Raw genomic sequence first — 20,639 nt, forward strand, 5'->3', positions numbered from 1 at the left:
CCACCGACAGGTCAAGTCAAACACTCCTTATGCTGAAAGGAATGATGAGGCATTCAGATGATATCTTTAAAGACCCTGTCTGAGCACGCATTTTAACTCCAAGGGTAGATACAAAAAATATAAACCCTCACCATCAGATCCTGTATTTATTAAAGGATAACTACCTCTTGACTCTGTAGTAGTGTCCAATGCTCGCAAAATAGCTAATTCACAAACTTTTGGGGATGCGCCTCCCTCAGATAAGGAATATAAACTTATAGGTGCCTCAGGAAAACACACTGGGCCTACTAGCTAGATACAAAATGGCACACTGGGATGAGATGGAGCAACTGCTCCAATATCTACCAGATGAACACAAAAAAAGCACAGCCTTTAGTTGAAGAAATAAATCTCATCTCTAACTCCTCAAACAGATGTGCCTTAGATGCAGCTGACACGGAAGTTAGAAAGGCATGCATGGCTTAGAATCTCGGCTTTTAGCCGGATGTCCATTTTGAACGCCTGTTTGGTCCTGTAGTCTAGTAGTCCTTAGTGAAAATAAAAAAGGAACACAGAAGTAGCAAAGTCTGTGGAAGGGCTCCAGTTCCCATCCAATAGAGGCTTCTTTCAGCGCTCATTTTACAGTGCAGAGTCCAAAAAAACTTCCTCAGACCCAAATGTTTCCTCTTACAAAGGCAATATCAATCCTCTTCCTCTAGAGTTTTCTATAGAGGAGGATATAGAGGAAACATTTCCAAAGGTAGGGGTAAAGGCGCCATGCCGCATAACAACCCTTCCCCTAACAAACAGTGGCTTGCTCTCCCTCCCCAATCACTTAACACCTGTTGGGGAAAGAATTCAAAGTTCCTCCCCATTTGGCAATCTATAACAGACCAGTGGATGCTCGACCTTATCCAACATGGTCATTGCCTAGAGCTCACCACCAATCCACCAAACATTCCACCTCGTGTTCATAATCTGTCGTTAGACCACTTAAAATTACTCAAACAAGAAGTGCAATCTCTCTTGGAAAAGGGATCCATAGAACCAGTTCCATTACAATACCAAGGTTCAGGGATTTACTGTCTTTATTTTCTGATCCCCAAAAAAGACAGATCAATAAGACCAATTTTGGATCTCGGAGAGTTAAACCAGTACATACTGTCAGAACCATATGCTAACCCTTCAACAGGTCCTTCCACTTCTACAGCAAGGCGACTTTATGTCTACACTACACTTAAAAGATGCACATTTTCACATTCCCATTCTCCAGCTCATGGCAAATATCCCAGATTGGTGATAGCGGGCAAACACTTTGAGTTCAAAGTACTCCCAATCGGAGTAACTACTGCTCCCAGAGTGTTTACAAAACGTCTAGCAGTAGTGGCAGCTCATCGCAGGAGCTAGCAAATGCATGTGTTTCCATTCGTAGAAGACTGGCTCATCAAAGCCAGCACATACCAAAAGTGTTTACAACACACTCAGACCACATTACAAATTGGGGTTCACGGTCAGTATTCAAAAGTATCATCCACAGTCTTCCCAGATACAATCTTATCTAGGGGCCACTCTGAACACTCTCATGGCTCTAGCCTCTCTCAATGCAGCCAGAATTTCCAAAATCCAAACTCTACTGCTGCAGTTCCAAACTAACCAAACCCTGCCAGCCAGGACTTTTATGCAGCTGCTAGGAATGATAGCGTTATGCATTGCAATAGGGCCTCATGAAAGACAACACATGCATCCACTACAAGAATGCCAAGTACGTCAGTGCAATCAGTCACAGGGTCAGTTAACAAATCTAGTGTTGGTAGACAGTCTCACCCATCGCTCTCTGCAGTGGTGAAACCCACTACATTTTTCAAAAGGGTGGCCTTTCATCGACCCTGCTCCTCAAGTCATGCTAACAGCAGGCACAGCTCTCACGGGTTGGGGAGCACATCTCCATAATGACACAATTCAGGGACTCTGGGACAACAAACGCAAACAACTCCACATCAACTATCTAGAGCTTCTAGCAGTATTTCTAGTTTTTCAGTCTCATCTCACAGCCAAAGCTGTCCTAGTCCGCACTGACAACATGACACCATTGTACTATGTACAAAAACAGGGGGGGGGGCACTCTCTCCAACTGTAACAACTGTCTCAGACAATTTGGAAATGGGCAATCCATTACAAGATTCACCCTCTGGCATAACACCTCCCAGGAGTGAACAATCAAATTACCGACCTCCTCAGCAGAAGGAGAGAACAAATACAAGAGTGAGAACTTCATCCCCAAGTTCTCCTTCCATACTTTAAACGATGGCGATATCCTCAAATAGATCTGTTCGCCACAGCAGACAATGCAAACTGCCCAAACTTTGCCTCCAGGTTGCCACACCCTCTATCCAAAGGCAATGCCCTATGGATGAATTGGTCAGGGATATTTGCCTACGCTTTTCCAACTCTCCCTCTCCTTCCATTTCTGGTTCGGAAGCTCAGGCAAACATCACTCACACTGATTTGGTAGCTCCCACATGGGCCCCTCAACCATAGTACATCACCCTGTTAGAGCTCTCAGTAGTTCCACATCAAAAGCTACATATCGCCTACTGTCTACTCACTCAGAGCCATGGAGAAATCAAGCATCCAAATCTCAAGGAGCTCAACTTAGAGATTTGGCTTCTGAAGTCATAGAGTTTGGATATTTAAATTTGCCATGAGACTGTATGTCTATTCTGAAGGAAGCAAGAAAACCTACTACCAGAGCTTGCCCTGCAGCAAAAGGGAAACTAAGTGTTGTCTAATGTAATAACAAAATTCTACCTCTAGATGCTTCCCTTCATAATATTGCCTTCTTCACCTACAGCAATGTGGGCTAGCTTAACACATCAATTTGGCTGCATCTAGCTGCTTATTTGCAAAACAGACCACATTTGTCTTGCTTCAAAGTTCCTGTTCTTAAAGCCTTTATGGAAGGCTTAAAGAGTTATACCACCAAGAATTCCCCCGGCACCAGTGTGGAATCTTAATGTACTTACAAGACTTTTGGGTCCACCCTTTGAACCACTACACAAGTGTCCTTTACAGTTTATTTCATGGAGGGTTGCATTCCTCAAAGCAATAACTTCATTAAGGACATTTGGTGAGATACAGGCATTAACCTAAGGTTAGAAGAACCATTCTTTCAACTCCATAAAGATAGGGTTGTTCTTTGCACCAATCCCAGATTCCTTCCCAAAGTGGTTTCTGCTTTCCATATTAACCAATCAGTTGAGCTACCTGTGTTTCCTCAACCTGATTCAGTGGCAAAACTGCCTATTCACACACTTGACATCAGAAGAGCTCTAATGTATTATATATTTTAAAAAAAGACTTTCATAAAACAAAGCAACTGTTTCTTTCATGTACACCACCTCACAAAGACAATCCTATTTCTAAATCTGGCATTTCAATGTGGATTGTTAAGTGCATTCAGACTTGCTTCGCAAAAGCTAAAAGAAATTTATCTATACCCCCTAGAGCGCTTTCCATTCGCAAAATAGGGACATGTATGGCCTTGTTAGGTAACGCCATGCACATTTACCAAACACTATTGTGTGGATTTATTAGGACACGAACAGGCAAATATTGGCCAAGAATTGCTAAAGACATTTTCCAGACAACTGCAACATCTACTGGTTAGCCATTGCTTTGGACGGATACTGCCATATTGTGCAAAGCATGTGTATCTACAGCACACATGCTTTGAACGGATTATGCTACTTACCCTGTAGACAGCTGTTGTTGGCCTGGAGAGCTGTAGATTCACATGCGCACTCGCACTTCCAAAGACACATGTAGTTGTTGCTGTTCTCATTATTTACACATGGACTTCTTTTTCCTACACTACCTTACTCCATTCTCACCCCCTTGCGGGAAAACAATCGAACGATGGAGTTGATGCCCATGCGCGCTATCACCGAAAGGAGGAGTCACCTTACCTTGTGACTGCAAATATTTCTTCGAAGAAAAACTACTTGCAAACATTGGAACCCGACACTGGATGGCAGGAGTATGCAAAGCATGTGAATCTTCAGCTTTACATGTCAAGAACAGGGGCCAGATGTATGACCTTGCATTTAGCGAGTCGCAAATTGCGTCTAATTGTGACTAAAAATGTTCGACTCACTAAATGCAATATACAACAGTGTCTCAGATACTCTTTGCGATTCCCAATTGGGTCGCAAATTACATGCCTCAACCCTTGGACCACTGCCTGCTCTTAAAAAATATTTTCACACCCATTCACAAAGGAGAATTTCGAAAAAAGGTGGTAAACTGCGAGTTTTTGTGATCATACATAGGTGTGAGACTTGCTGTTAGGAAGGGACGCCCTTGGCATGCCCCTTCCTAATAGCGAGTCGCAAACCATATTTAGCGACTAGCTAATAGGTTAGCGACTCGCAAAATATGGTTTGTACATGGGGCTTTACCTTTTTTAGCAGTCGCAAATGGGCCGAATTTTCATTTGGGACCACAAAAAATGGTCGTACATCTGCCCCAGATGCCTACTTTTTGAGTAACATAATCCTTTCAATCACAGATAATCTCTAACTGAGCATTTCAAATGAGTTACACACAAGAGCTTCAAGTTTAGTGTAATACAGTTTTGAATAAGAGTTATTTCACTTAAGAACATTTAGTTGTCCTGTTTGATACAAGAATTTGTTTAGTTGGTCCTTTCCTTATAAGCTCATCATTATTTCTTAGCCAACAGATCTATATCAACTAAGACCTCAATAATAGGATAAACGGCATCTGCCATAGTGATCATTAAATTGCCAAACAGGTTAGAGCTGAAAATTAATTTGGGATGAACAATCATTTGTGCTGAATTTCCAGCAGGACCATCAGCAGCAGCCACAAGACCCCCCTCTAGGACTCTTAAAGCGAATTCTGCCTAAACCCAGGTAATCTCTTTTCTGAAGGCCCGACTGCTAATGTAAGAAGTTTGATTATTAAAGGATTTTGCTGTGAGCCCGTAGATTCAATGTTGGCAGATGAGGCCTTTCACTTACCCAATATAGAGGAGGCCAGCACGTAGGTAAGAAACATGGCCTAGTTCAGTCTCGTATGGTCTCGAACAGGCGCAGATGGACCCAATCTTGGCTCGTCCTCATCTGGGAAGTGCCCAGACCTGTCCCATGCAGAAGGAGGCAAAGAGTACTTTTATTCCACTGTAACTCAGGCCCTACCTCCTCCAAAGTGCAGCAGTACAGTTCAGTATGGGCCATGAAGATCGCTTTGCCGCAGAGCACCAAACAAAACCTCCAATGTATGTGAGGTAGCAATCCCAAGATCATCTGCTGTAGCTTCTATACTAGGAGTGTTTTGTTCTGTTGGTTCAGAGAGCATTGTCAGAAAATGGAAATCTTCCAGTTCTTGCACTCTCAGATCACTGGTACCAGCCTGGAGTGATCATTGTTAGACCTGGCAGCCTTAGGGTGGTCTTCCCCCTAACTGCCTTCCTCTTTCACATAGTTTTTTCTGTTATTAGGACTCTGCCCACTTTAACACTGCTAACCAGTGATTAAGTGCTTGTGCTCTCTCTTCTAAACATAGTAATGATAACATTGGTTCATACGCAGTTGGCATATTTAATTTACTTATAAGTTCCTAGTAAAGTGGTATTACCGGTAACCAGGGCCTGTAAATTAAATGCTACTTGTGGGCCTGCAGTACTGATTGTCCCACCCACTTAAGTAACCCTTTAACCATGTCTCGGGCCTACCACTGCAGAGCATGTCTGTGCAGTTTACACCTGGCCAAAAAAACCTTTTGCCAGGTGCAAACATTATTTTTTTATACAATTAAGTCACCCCCAAGGGAGGTCCTGGACAACGCAGAGGGCATGGTGCACTGTATTTAAAAGGCACGACATGTACTTTTAAGTTTTACAAATCCTGGTAGTGAAAAGCACTCAAATTCATTTTTCACTACTACAAGCCGATTTTGCCCATAGGTTAATATTGGTATAACCTTATGACATTTTATAAGTGTAATTCCCAATCGGGAAGAGATGAACCCCCAAATTCTGGTGTCTCTGGAATCCTAATTTAAAAACCTAACTCATGGTGAAGTCAGGTTTTAAATTACAATTGTAAAATTGGCACCTTTAGAAAGTTGGTATTTTCTTGCTTTAGCCATTTGATGCCTGTAGCCTGCCTCTGATCACACGAATGGATTTAGTTGGCAGATGGGCTTTGTGTATTCCTCCTAGACACACAAACATAATGGGAGCTTAGGTATGACTTGGTGGCCATCCTGGCTGGATGGGAGGCAGGAGGTGGGCACAGCCTCACTTACACCTGAATGGGCTGTTTACAGCCCTCACTCAAAGTATTGATAACCCCCCGGAGTGAGTCTGGAGCCACAGCAGAAAGGAGGACCTCTGTCCACTTTGAAGGCATGCCTTTGAAATCTCCCCCACTTCAAACGCAGCACTGGGTATAAGCACTGGACTTTAGAAACCACCACTTCAGTACAATTCTGGTCTGGTGGATACCCTGCCGGGAATACGGACTGCTGTGCTGCTGAAGGACTGCCACTCTATTTGGCTGCACTCTGCTGGACTCCTGATTTGCTGTGCTGAATTGCTGTCTGCTGCCCTTTTTTCTGAGTGAGAAGACTGGGCCTGCATCACTTGCCCCAGAACCCAGAAGTGACTCCAAGGGCTAGCTGGCTGGCCTCCAGTGTACTGATCTGAAACCTCAGGGACATAACAGGCTTCCAACCCCTGCACCTGGACTCTGCCATCTGTGAGTCTACCCGGCCAAGTGGTGCCACCCCAGTCCTAGACCCTTGTAAGTGGGCTAATGGTGCTTGCCAGTGGAACTGACACATCTTCTCTGCTAAGCGCTGCATCCCCAAGCAGAACAATGCATCTCCTCAGCTGAAATGTGCATCGCCAAACAGAACCAAATAATTTCCTTGACTGCACAGCACATCCAGAGCAGAACCGATGCATCACCACAGCTGCATTGATTGGACCAGTCGCAAAAGACTCCTCTAACTGTCACTATGTGATGCTTTACGTGGCGCAAGCTTCTCGCATCCCTCATCGATGGCAGCCTCAATGGCAATGCTGAAAATTTGCATTGCAGCTTAACCACTCATCGGAATCGACGCATAGCCTCTTCTGCGCATTATATTCTCGACACCTGACTTTGCATCTCAACCCCCTTTGACAGGGTCGTCTATGTTGATACATCTGGACCTTGTGCCACAGCCCAGTCGCATCATGGATCCGAACACATTGCCTCTGATGCGTGATGCATCCTTGACGCGGATCCATGCAATGCTCTGCAATCAGCATTTAAGGTACTTCGTTCAGCGGGCCTAACTGGGATTCAGTAGCCAGCTCATGCTCCATCACGGTCGACCTGAACTTGCGACTGTGTCCTTGTCCGGCGCGACCAGTTATCCCCAATAGTGCTTTGTGTTTTTTGGTGCTATTTTTCACTATACATTTTAAAAATCAATATCTCAGGTTGTAATAATAGTTTTTTTGTTGCTTTGGTCTTGTTTTATTTATTAAAATCAGAGCTTTTTTTCAAGCTTTGAGTGGAATCTTTTTGCATGGTATTTTCATTGATTTACAGTTTGAAGTGCTGCATAAATACGTTCTACACAGCCTTTACATTTAAGCCTGACTGCTCTGTGGCAGGGTACCAGAGGGTGAGCACAGGTTAATTCATGGTTTGCCTACCACGTACCCTGACTAGGATTGTAGTTGCTGCTTGATCAGGGCTGATACCCCTGTCAACTAACAACCCAATGTGTAACAATCGTGTTATGACTACATTCTTAACAATGAATAATGTAGTAAGTTTGTACACATCAATGCAACATAAAGATGAAATTGAAACAGTACGGTGAACCTTGGCAATAAGATCAGCTGATGACTTGTAAAAAAATTAAATGCCCATAAAAATGCTCAACTTCTAACTCACACATTAATTTTTCATCTTCAGTGGAGAAATCTTCCTAGAGAAACGGAGACTGCAATGGGGGTCAAATTTGCACCCCCATATGCCTGCATCTTAATGGGTTAAGTAGAGAAACACCAGCTTTAACCACATGGCTGCTAGGCGTTTTCCCGTCCTGCGCTAAAAACAACAAAATCCCATAAATCATGACGAGCTGGCCTTGTCATCCGCGCACGGCAGGTAAGCGCCATGACGAGCCCAGCTCGTCATTCGCTTCGAAGGGGTTAAGACAACTGTACCTACACCTCAACAAGCATATAATCTTTTTTGGAAACAGTATATTGATAATGTCAGGTTGATTTGGCACCAATAAGATGCCTGGAGGAATACAAACAACAACTCCTACAAAGAGATGGGATAGAAAAATTAATATGACCATCTCTAAACACCAAGTTGATTATCTAGAAATGACACTTCACAACAAAAATAACAAAATCAATAGCAAGATTCAAAGACATGTACAGAATACAACTCAGTATTACATGCTGAAAGTTGTCACCCAAGGAATATTATCCAAAATGTCCAATAGGGATGATTCAGATGTGCAAAAAGAAACTGCAGCAAAGACCAAGATTATCACTTCAACTCAATAACTATCCTTAATCAACCTGTTAACCAGGACTTTCTGTTTGGCCCTGCTGTCGACACCATTTTGGATAAAATGAAAAAGGACACAGAGACCGCAAAATCTATGGGGGCATTGCAATTTCAGCAACAAAGGGGCTCCTTTCGTCGCTCCTCATATAGGGCAAACACACGAGGACATGCCTCGTAAACAACGACCTCATATAAAGGTAACGCACAAAGCACCTTTGGTAAAAACACCACCAGAGGGGGCTACAGAGGTAACAATACCAAGGGAAGAGGCCGTGGAGGCAATAACACCAGAGCCTCCTCGGCCTCAAAACAGTGACTCTATCACACTACCTCCAGACCACATAACACCGGTCGGAGGCAGACTACAACAGTTCCTACCCGTCTGGAACACTTTCAGATGATCACTTTACAACAAGTGCTCCCGTTGCTACAACAGGTGGATTTCCTAGCAACATTGGACCTCAAAGATGCATATTTCCACATACCCATCCATCCTGCCCACAGAAAATACCTCAGGGTCACAATAGAAGGTCAACACTACCAATTCAAGGTTTTCCCCTTCGGGGTTACCACAGCTCCAAGAGTGTTTACAAAATGCTTAGCGACCGTGGCAGCACATCTCAGGAGGCAGCACGTCCATGTGTACCCTTACCTGGACGATTATCTTATACAAGCAAAATCGTACCAACAATGTGCAGAACACATGTCTCAAACAATCCAGCTGTTACACAGGTTGGGATTCTCAATCAACTACACAAAATCACATCTGCAACCGTCCCACATACAGCAGTATCTGGGAGCCACCATAAACACCTCAGTGGCAAAGGTGTATCCAAACTCAACAAGGATAGCCAGTATGCAGACACTCATTCGAAAATTCCAGCCACAACACTCTCTCCCAGCTCAAGTCTTTATGCAGCTCATAGGCATGATGGCCTCCTGTATATTCATTGTCCCCCATGCCAGACTTAAAATGCACCCATTACAGGAATGCCTAGCACGGCAATGGAACCAGGCTCAAGGACAACTAAAAGACCTAGTGTTGGAAGACAGTTGCACTCACAACTCTCTGCAGTGGTGGAACCCACAAAACCTTTCCATGGGGCAACTGTTCTAAGAGCCGGTTCCACAACTATTACTAACAGCAGACGCATCACTGACAGGCTGGGGAGTCCATCTCCTTCAATACACGGTACAGGGCCTCTGGACAAACAAGCAGAAAAGGCTGCATATCAACCAACTAGAGTTGCTAGCTATATTCCTAGCCCTGAAATCATTTCAGAAATACTTGTACAGCAAGACGGTGTTGATCCGGATGGACAACATAACCGCAATGTACTATATCCAGAAACAGGGGGGAACGCACACTCCACAGCTGTCCCATCTGGCACAGAGCATCTGGAAGTGGGCGATTCCCCAAAAACATTTTTCTCCTAGCAGAACACCTCCCAGGGAGGAAAACCAAGTTGCTGACCTGCTCAGCAGGCACAGCCAGCATTTACACGAATGGGAGATTCACCCCCAGGTCCTCCAACCATTCTTCGAGGAGTGGGGTCACCCAGAAATAGACCTGTTCGCCACAAAAGAAAACTCGAAATGCCAATACTATGCCGCCAGGTTCCCACATCCATTGTCACAGGGCAATGCGATATGGATGAACTGGTCTGGCAGATTTGCGTACGCTTTTCCCCCAGCACCACTGATCCCGCTGGTAGCACGCAAACTGCGGCAACACTCCCTCACACTAATCCTACTTGCTCCCACATGGGCGAGACAACCGTGGTACACAACGTTCCTGGAACTCTCAGTAGTTCCCCCATCAAAGACTGCGCCTTGCACCTCATCTTCTAACTGAGAACCATGGAGAAATCAGACACCCAGATCCCAACCAAATGAACCTAGCGATCTGGATCCGGAGGTCTTAGAGTTTGGATATCTTAACTTGCCCCCAGATAGCAGGAATATCATTAAGGAGGCAAGAAGACCGACCACACGAGCGTGCTATGCAGCTAAATGGAAAAGATTTGTTATTTACTGCAACAATAACCAAATCAATCCATTAGACGCATCAATCCAAAACATTATATGTTACCTGCTGCACCTACAAAGATGTAACTTAGCATACTCTTCAATACGGCTACACCTTGCTGCCATTGCAGCATACCTTCAAAACAGACAACACCTTTCACTGTTAAGAATTCCAGCAATCAAAGCTTTCATGGAGGGTCTAAAAAGGGTGATTCCTCCTAGGCACCCCCCTTCCCCGGTCTGGAATCTCAATATAGTGCTTATCAGACTCATGGGCCCTCCTTTCGAACCTTTACATTCTTGCGAAATACAATTCCTAACGTGGAAAGTTGCTTTTCTAGTGGCCATCACCTCACTCAGAAGAGTGAGTGAATTACAAGCGCTAACAATTCAAGAACCTTTCATGCAGGTACACTCCAACAGAATGGTTCTCAGAACAAACCCTAAATTCATGCCTAAGGTTGTATCCAATTTCCATATCAACCAATCAATAGAGCTGCCAGTGTTTTTTCAAAATCCACAGTCAGTAGCTGAGAGAGCACTGCACACACTAGACCTGAAGAGAGCTCTACTTTACTATGTGGACAGAACTAAATCCTTTCGTAAAACAAAGCAACTATTTGTTGCATTTGCACCACAGCACAAGGGGAATTCAATTTCAAAATCAGGAATAGCCAGATGGATAGTTAAATGCATTCAGATATGCTATCAAAAAGCAAAACGCACTTTAACCGTCACCCCAAGAGCACACTCCATTAGGAAAATGGGGGCATCCATGGCTTTCCTAGGAAATATTCCTCTTGAAGACATCTGTAAGGCACCACATGGTCCACCATACACACTTTCACAAAACAGTACTGTGTAGATGTACAAACAAAACAGCAAGCTGCTGTAGGGCATGCTGTCCTCAAAACTCTTTTTCAAACTGCTGCAGCTGGCACAGGTAGCCACCGCTAGAGGAGATACTGCTATACAGTCTATGCACAGCTATGAATTCCGCAGCGCACATGCCTCGAACGGAATATGCTACTTACCAGTATGCATCTGTTCTTGGCATGTAGGGCTGCTGACATTCATATCGCCCGCCCTCCTCCCCGGTGCCTGTAGCAGCTGCAGCATTCTCTCTGGCATGGCCATCTCTTACTTTACTATCTCCATCTCTGCCACAATGGCGAAAAACAATCTTTGGATGGAAAGGATGCCCATGCGCACTGTAGTCCAAAGAAGGAGTCCCCTATCTCGCGATACTTCGAAAACTCTTCCAAGACAACAAGTGCAATCATCTGGACCCAACACTAGGCGGCGATCTATGCACAAGATATGAATGTCAGCAGCCCTACATGCCAAGAACAGATGCATACTGGTAAGTAGCATATTCCCTTCATTGTGCCAATGTCAATAAGTCCCTGACAGACAGGTCTAAACTCTCACCCTACAAACGATTTTCATCACCCTGTTCAAGCACTAATCCCCAACTCAAGGTCGAATTATTGCAATTCCTAAACTAGTCTTATAAAAAGTTAAACCATTGAAAGAGGAAATCACTTCTGCTGACAGGAAGAAGAATTTCTTTTAAGAGCGAACATGTAAATGATGGCTGTGACCAATCAAACCAGATACAGACCACAAACGCCTTGCAGGAGGCAGCTGAGATTCCGTGACTGCTAATCAATTGGCACTTCATTCACCTGAGGTAAGAGACAATGCAAATTGTTGCTGTTACCTCAGTCAATCCTGGCAAACTGTCTGCCTCCCATTTCTCATTCCCAAATGGTTATTTCACCTTATACCATAAGTGCCCTGAACTTCCAAATTTAGAAAGACCTTGTGTCCTCCCTGTTAGACCATACGGCAACAGCCTCAAATCATTTCAACAGGTCACTCAGGGTTTTTTCAAACAAAGAAACTATATTAATTCAATTACAATAATTGTTTACAAGGCTGTTAGCCCTAAACATAAAACACCAACCCTCTTAAGGAATATTAAAACTCTAGTATGCTATTAAACCACACCCTGTGCATAACGATTTTAAAATGTCTCTTGTTTTCTGTTTATTCCCTTACAACACTTAAGCCTTTTTCATTATACTCTTTAAAATTGTCTTTTCTTTTGCAGACTTTTTGCTTCTATAAAATAAGGTAAGTAGTTTCACAAACCATGACCACAAGCACATTATTGCCTTAGGTTGTATTCAGGTTTTAAAATCTTGTCTTTCTTTTGTTTTCAGAAGTCTTGCAAGAGATCCCGGGTCGGTGCGGGATCGGAGACGATTTCCTAGGAGTGGTCGCCACCTGAAAGGAATAAGTTCAGCAGAGGTCTTCTCTTGGTGAGTCTCTTGATAATAAGGACAACTGAAGTATGGGCTTGGCTTAAATACTAGCAGCACTCAAAATCATGACAGATAATGCGAGATTTCACACATTTCGCAAGAGGCCTGGTTCAAAAACTCTACAGTATGCCTTAGCAGAGGTGCTGCCCTAGGACAGACGTCAACAGCCCTGGCAATGCATGCTGCCTTGGCAATCATTCTTGTAGGTTCTTCCTTGGGGACAGAGGTCAGCATCTATAGCAAGGCATGGTGCCTTGGGAGCAACAGTCTTTAGCCATTGCCGTCTGGCCAGGGTTCACCAGCCATACCACTTAAGCCACCCTGGGGGGAGTGGGTGCTAAGATAGGGCAACAGCCACAAGCAATAGGAGAAAAAGGGTACAGCTGCATAAAGAAGGTACTACCTTGTGGCATCAGTAACAACTTGTAGCTATGTTTACTGCCATAGTATTAGCAATAACCAAGTACAAGGGTGTGTACTGTCCAGTAGGAAACAGCCTCCAGTAAAGTGTTTTCAATTAATGGGGCCAGCAGTAAGCATTCATTAATGGTGAACCTTGTGGTGGAGCAGGAGTAACCATATATTCCACTATGCCTTGAGCATCAGTGAACTGTCCTAGTAATGCATGCTACCCATGAAAGCAGTAGGGCTTCAAGACAACACGCTTGACCTCTGGGTCAAATTATTTGCATTTATAGCCTAATAGGTAGACACAAGAAAGAACCAGCAGAACCTAAAGGCCTATCACCAGGACCTCCTTATCCACCAGGCTTGCTCTGATCCCAAAAGCCAGTCCCCAGGACGATCAGAGTCTATCAACTGTTCCTCATAGCTTACAAAAAGACCTTATCACACATAGGTTATACCTAAGACCTATAGAAAGGTCCTCAAAACCCAATCTGATGTACCACAGGTAGAAATCTGATGGGCCTTAGGACCCATGGCATGGATTTTAGCACTCACAAGACATACCTATGGATTCCAGAACTGGGTTGCAAGACCTACTACTAGGACGTTCGTACAATTACAGACAGGAGCCTGCACCAACTTCTCCTCAGAGGTCAATGCACCCTCCCAGTTTCTTTTTGGCATCACATTCATACAGCACCTTAATCCATTCCATGGATCCTCAGTCTAAAGCATTTTTTAAAAGTCTTACAGATTATGTGGCTGGTTTTAATGTTTACACCGTTCAAGCCAGTAGACTAACATACCTGAATACAATGATAGGCAAAAAGAAAGCCCAACACTCATTTCAGATATGTGGTGACTGGAAGATTCTGTTATGACACCATGTGGGCCTTCAGGATGCCTTTCGTCTGGGTTTTCTCTAACGTCTGAGGTTTTGTCTTTCAGGGCCTCCTCTTCCTACTTGTGGAGGCCCTCATCCACACCTCCCTTTCTTCCCTCCCCTCCTAATGTTAACAACACCACTAAGCAGGTTAAGAGGTTCTGAGGTGCACCCAGATGTTCACCTTTGACTTCAGCAGAGCTGTGAAACATAAAAATATTCTGTTCTAGGCATGTGAGCTGTAGATCACATGCTTTGCATACTCCTGCTATCTAGTGTTGGGTCTGGATGTTTGCAAGTTGTTTTTTTTCGAAGAAGTCTTTCCAGTCACGAGGTAAGGTGACTCCTCCTTTCGCTGATGGTACACATTGACATCGACTTGTAGATAAACCTCATGAGCCAAAACGTCAGGATCTGGTGTGCTAACTAGCACCTGTTTGAGAAAGAAAGGCATATTCAGGTCTTGGTTTAACTTACATTCATGTAGTGGTGGCAGTTTTTCCAACAAAACGCCATGCACATTGTGTCCGTTAGGAGGAAAAACATAATTCGTATTGCCATAACTAACCATCATGAGATATGAGACAAGCGCAGGATAGCGCATGCGCATAACGGGTAACAAAGACACCCATAACAGCGCATGCGCAGCAGGACAAAACACATCGCATGGACGCATGCGCGAAGGAAAGACGCGAGAAAACAATGTTCGCGAGCAAGGAACCGACATTGACGATATATGGCCATAAGGAAACCACAATCATGCAATTAACTAACTAAAACCGACAATGACCATACATGGCCATAAGGAAACCCCAATCATGCAATTAACTAACTAAAACCGACAATGACCATATATGGCCATAAGGAAACCTTAGTCATGCAATAAACTAATTAACTCCAACCCGGGAAAAGGTATAAAACCCCGGTTTCAAAATTCCTTCTGGCATTATCACCGGAGCCACGTAGGGATCGATCGGGAGGTATTTCCTCGTAGAAATCGTGAGTAGAAAGGTCTGATGATTGTGAGCACTGCCACCACTACATGAATGTAAGTTAAACCAAGACCAGAATATGCCTTTCTTTCTCAAACAGGTGCTAGTTAGCACACCAGATCCTGACGTTTTGGCTCATGAGGTTTATCTACAACTCCAAAACAGTATGTTGTAAATATGTAATGGCATGAAATTGACATTTTTCCTCCTCACTTTACAGGGATATAACACAAACTTTGTCCTTTCCCTCTTTACCAACAATAGTGTTACGACCAGGAAATGATTTGAAAACATCTGATCAAAAATTTCCTCATTAAGTGTGTGTGCTCTATGTTGTGTGTCAGTGAGTCTAGTGTGTTTTTTGTAAAATATTTGTATCCCACTATAAGCACTGTAATACAGCTATAGTATGTCACCTGTAACCACTGGACATTTTACCTATGGATATGGAGAGAGAGACCACCAGAAAAAACATTTTTGTCTTCTTTCCTTTACAGGTTGATCAATAGACAACGTCTTTTTTTGCTAGGTATATTACTTTTACCTGCACTGTAATTTTTCCTCACTTTTATTAGAAAATTCTGGTATTAGTTAGAGAAACGTGAGTAAGGTGGGGATTTGTGCACCCCGTCCTGAAGAAGGTGCTTCTGGCACCGAAACATGTCGATGCACACAAAAAGGAGGTAACGCACATTGTCAGCGTAGTGACCTCCCACCCTCATTTTTAACAGCACCAGCCCGGGGGCTTATTAAATAATTTTTAGTCACCCCACGAGCCAGGTTCTTTTTAACTATCACTATTTCCCAAACCCCACAATACACTCACATTTATTCAAAATACCCCCTCACCAACACCACACATAGTCTAACAAGTGCTCCCACGTCTCCGTAGGTCGCAGCACGCCGTACCATGTAGAGGGGTACGATGACCCCGATGATGAAGCATGACACCAAGGGGCCTGTTGGTGTGTGAGGGGACCTAAAAACATAAAGGTGTTCCCCACTGTGGAGGAGACACCCTTAATCTCAAGGAGTGGATTCTAACTGTTTATTTAAATATGCCCAGGGAGAATGAATCCATTCTGATTTCTCTCTCTCCCCCCTCTGATTGTTAATTATACAAGATATGAATTCAGCAGCCCACATGCCTCGAACGGAATATGCTACTTACCAGTATGCATCTGTTCTTAGCATGTAGGGCTGCTGACATTCATATCGCCCGCCCTCCTCTCCGGTGCCTGTAGCAGCTGCAGCATTATCTCTGGCATGGCCATCTCTTACTTTGCTATCTCCATCTTTGCCACAATGGCGAAAAACAATCTGAAGATGGAGAAGATGCCCATGCATCACCTATCTCGTGATACTTCGAAGACTCTTCCAAGACAACAAAGTGCAATCATCCAGACCCAACACTAGGCTGCGATCTATGCACAAGATATGAATGTCAGCAGCCCTACATGCCAAGAACAGATGCATACTGGTAAGTAGCATATTCCTTCCCTAATTTCTACAGGACCCCCACCCCCTGTGCACCTAGGGGAGACTTCAGGGGTTCTGAATCTGCAGAAACCATGCAGAATATCCAATTATTCTAGCATCAAATTCGAATTTGAGCAGCTCTTTAACATAATGTGGGGAGTGAAATGTAAAATTTCACTTTACCCAGGCATATAAAAACTCATTTTATAAGGGCGCTCTTTATATATAACTGACCTCCCACCTCTGGGATACCTAGGGGTGACCCTGGGGGTCCCTAATATGCAAAAACATGGTAGGTTTTTCATTTTAAGGGCCCCTACCCCCAAAGTCGCGTTTGGGCACAATTTAATGTTTAAAAGCTGTCCTGGCTACCAGGGATGCTTTTAAACTAACCTCAGGCTTCAGCACTGCACACATGCTAGTGCAGAAAATCTGCTGGCATCTAAACTGTCATGCCCCAGGATACTGGAGACTTCTAGGTAGTTTCAATCCCCTGCTCTATTACATACTAGGGGCTTATGGGGTAGGTCATGCCAATTACAGGGGTACCCCGCCATACCATTGTGTACCCTAGTGTATGTTGGGTGTCTTAACTGTATTCTAATGTGTTCCTTTTAGCTTGGCATTGGGCCTGGTTAAACAGAGCCCAGGGTCAGTCAGAGTCAGTTACCACCAGTTCCAGTCAGCAAAAAGTTGGGGGGTGCCCAGGGCGCAGGATGACTTTGCAACATACACCAACTAGGGTTTACAGTGAATGCACTGAAGTCCCATTTGCAGCCTTCGAACACACAGACCTGGAAGCCACCATAGATACTCAGAGCTCTAGCCTCTCCCAATGCAGCCAGAATTCTCAGTATTCCGTCTCTTCTCCCTCAGTTTCAGCCCAACCAATCATTACCAGCAGGAGTTTTCATGCAACTGCTAGAATTGATGGCATCTTGCATCATGATTGTTCCCCATGCAAGAATCCTTAGCAAGTCAGTGGAACCAGTCGCAAGGTCTGTTGACCAATCTAGTGTTGGTGGATGGCAGCACCCATCACTCTCGGCAGTGGTGGAACCCACAAAAGCTATCCAAAGGGCAGCCCTTCATCGACCCTGCATCCTCAGACAGTGCTAGCAGTAGACGCATCACTCACTGGTTGTGGTGCTCACTTACACAATCACACAACCCAAGGATTATGAAGCTTAAAGCACCAAAGCCTTCATATAAATCACCTAGAACTACTAGCAGTGTTTCTTGTGCTCAGAGCCTATCAAACTCGCCTCATAGGCAAAGCTGTCCTAGTCCTCACGGACAGCATGACAGCTATGTACTACATACAAAAACAGGGGGGACACACTCTCTCCAACTGTCACGCCTAACACCAGCCATTTGGAAATGGGCGATACACCACAAGATTCATCTCCTGGCAGAACATCTTCCAGGAATAAACAATCAGATTGCAGACCTTCTCAGCAGACAGAAAAAGCAAATACACGAGTGGATACTTCATCCTCAGGTTCTCCTCTCATACTTTCAGGAATGGGGATTTCCTCACATAGACCTGTCCGCCACAAAGCAAAACGCAACATGCCCAAGTTTCATCCCCAGAGTTCCAAATCAGCTCTCCAAAGGCATTGCCCTATGGAGGAACTGGTCAGGGATATTTGGTTATTCTTTTCTGCCTCTTCCACTCATTCCACTGGTAGTTCGGAAGCTCAGGCAAACATCCCTCACACTTCTTCTCATAGCTCCCACATGGGCACGTCAACCCTGGTTCACCACCCTGCTGGAGCTGTCAGAAGTTCCACACCAAAAGCTGCAACTCACCTCTAGTTTCCTAACTCAGAGCCATGGAGAGGCTCGTCATTGAGTCCAACTCTCTTTAATATTTACATGGACCCTCTTGTGGATATCGTCCTCCCCTTTGGGGGTACATATTGTCACTTATGTGCCGGCCATGCTGCCAAAAATAGAAGCGGTGAGTCTCACTGTTGGACGCGAGATTAGCTACTGAATCTCTCCGGTCCTGGCTGCTTGAATTCACACCAGATTAATCTAGCCACTACCCCACTCCCATACAGTTGCGGGGAATGCGGCATGATGTTTGGTCAATTTTAATTGAAGGCACCTGGGATGTTTTGTTCCTGACGGAAACTTGGCTTAATAACGACTCCGTGACAACAATTACATTAGCGATCCCTCCAGGCTTTAAAATGTGCCATGTCAACAGAGAAGTAGGTAAAAGGGGAGGCGGTGTGGCCATTATTTTCAGAGACACATGGGAGTTAGTGTCCTTGGCTCCTGTTTTTGCTCAGGGCATAGAAGGTTTAACTTTATGTCTACAACCGACCCCCACGTCTGCACTTGGGGGGATTCTTATTTACAGACCACCTGATTGTGCCCACTAGAGAGCATTTTCCACCATGGCTCAGGAGCAATGGCCACGATGCCTGCACCTTCTGCAACACAGAGAAGGGCGATATACTTCATATGGCTTGCCTCTGTCAAGAGCTACGACAGCACGCCAACAGCTCTTAAAGGACCAGCTTAAACAGATAGGATCTCGCACCAGAAGGCAAGCAGTGCCGGCTTGCCTAAACCCTGCAAACACAAAACTGAACTGCAGGTATGTAAAGTTCCTTGCGCTAATTGAGCAGAAACTGTCAAAAAATATTACACAGGAAACATACAGACACTAACCAGAACTCAATGATACCTGCTCTTCTACCTTAAAAGTAATGTATCTGGACATTAGATCGGGCTTTTACTGCTTGTTCTTTTAATGACGTTTTAATGTATCAATTTTTCTTATGATATTTTAATCTGTTTTGTAAAATGTTTGCACTGGTTTTAATTAACTATGCATAATAAAAATTACCTTACCTTACCTTACATTAGCGATCCCTCCAGGCTTTAAAATGTGCCATGTCAACAGAGAAGTAGGTAAAAGGGGAGGCGGGGTGGCCATTATTTTCAGAGACACATGGGAGTTAGTGTCCTCGGCTCCTGTTTTTGCTCACTCAGGGCATAGAAGGTTTAAATTTCTGTCTACAACCGACCCCCACGGCTGCACTTGGGGGGATTCTTATTTACAGACCACCTGATTGTGCAGTACCCGCCCTTTATACAATCTGTAATATAATTGTCCAAAAATCGATTATGTACTCTCTTTTCTGGCCCTGGGAGATTTTAATCTGCATGTAAATGATCTAAGTTGTCCGCAGGCAATGCAGTTAACTACATTATTAGCTGAGGCTAGCCTCAAACAATGGGTCTTCTACCCCACACATGTAGCAGGGAATACCTTGGGCTTAGTTTTCTCCAATTGTACCGCCATTGTCATGGAGATGTCCGTCCCCCTGACATGGTCAGATCATTATTTGGTCCCTTTTTCTATTTCTTTATCAAACTCAGGGCAAGCTAAAGGAACATGCCTTATGCTTAAAAGAAATTGGAATAATTTAACTGAAACAACACAAAGCCCCATTTTGCTAGACAACCCTCCCTGCCTCTCAGCCAATCCAGATGCTGATGCAGTCTCATTACACCATTCGATTGCTTCGGCAGTGGAGTTGGTAGCACCAGCCAGAGTGGGGACATCAAATAGATTATCCCCCTCTGCCCCATGGTTCTCTAATGCCCTTAGGGAACATAAGAGTAGGTGCAAAAAGTTGGAATGCAAATGGAGTCTGGGTTATTGTGAGAAAATGAAGGCAAATTATAAAGAAGCCTTACAAGTGTTTCATAAGGACCAACGACCCCGCCGCCGCCAGAGCCAGCCTCCAGGAAGGAATGAAAGACGTTGCTGAATGGATGAAGATCAGCCGCCTGAAACTGAACTCAGACAAGATGGAAGTCCTCATCCTGGGCTCCTCGCCCTCCGCCTGGGACGACTCCTGGTGGCCCCCCGCCCTGGGCACCGCACCCAAACCGACAGACCACGCAC

The 20,639-nt window shown here is 44.4% G+C and overlaps 1 protein-coding gene across 3 annotated transcripts in view; it reads left to right on the top strand.

Annotated features, from left to right (window-relative positions):
* Nucleotides 1-20,639, top strand: part of LOC147718175 (uncharacterized) — a 376,315-nt gene that overhangs the window by 187,644 nt on the left and 168,032 nt on the right. For all 3 annotated transcript variants that reach the window (XM_086919269.1, XM_086919267.1, XM_086919268.1), the window contains 2 exons: nt 12,733-12,755; nt 12,845-12,943. In XM_086919269.1, the coding sequence (XP_086775395.1) occupies nt 12,733-12,755; nt 12,845-12,943 (122 nt within the window). The remainder of the gene's footprint in view (nt 1-12,732; nt 12,756-12,844; nt 12,944-20,639) is intronic.

This window comes from Lissotriton vulgaris, chromosome 4_2 (assembly GCF_964263255.1).
Source record: "Lissotriton vulgaris chromosome 4_2, aLisVul1.2, whole genome shotgun sequence".
Lineage (NCBI taxonomy): Eukaryota > Metazoa > Chordata > Amphibia > Caudata > Salamandridae > Lissotriton > Lissotriton vulgaris.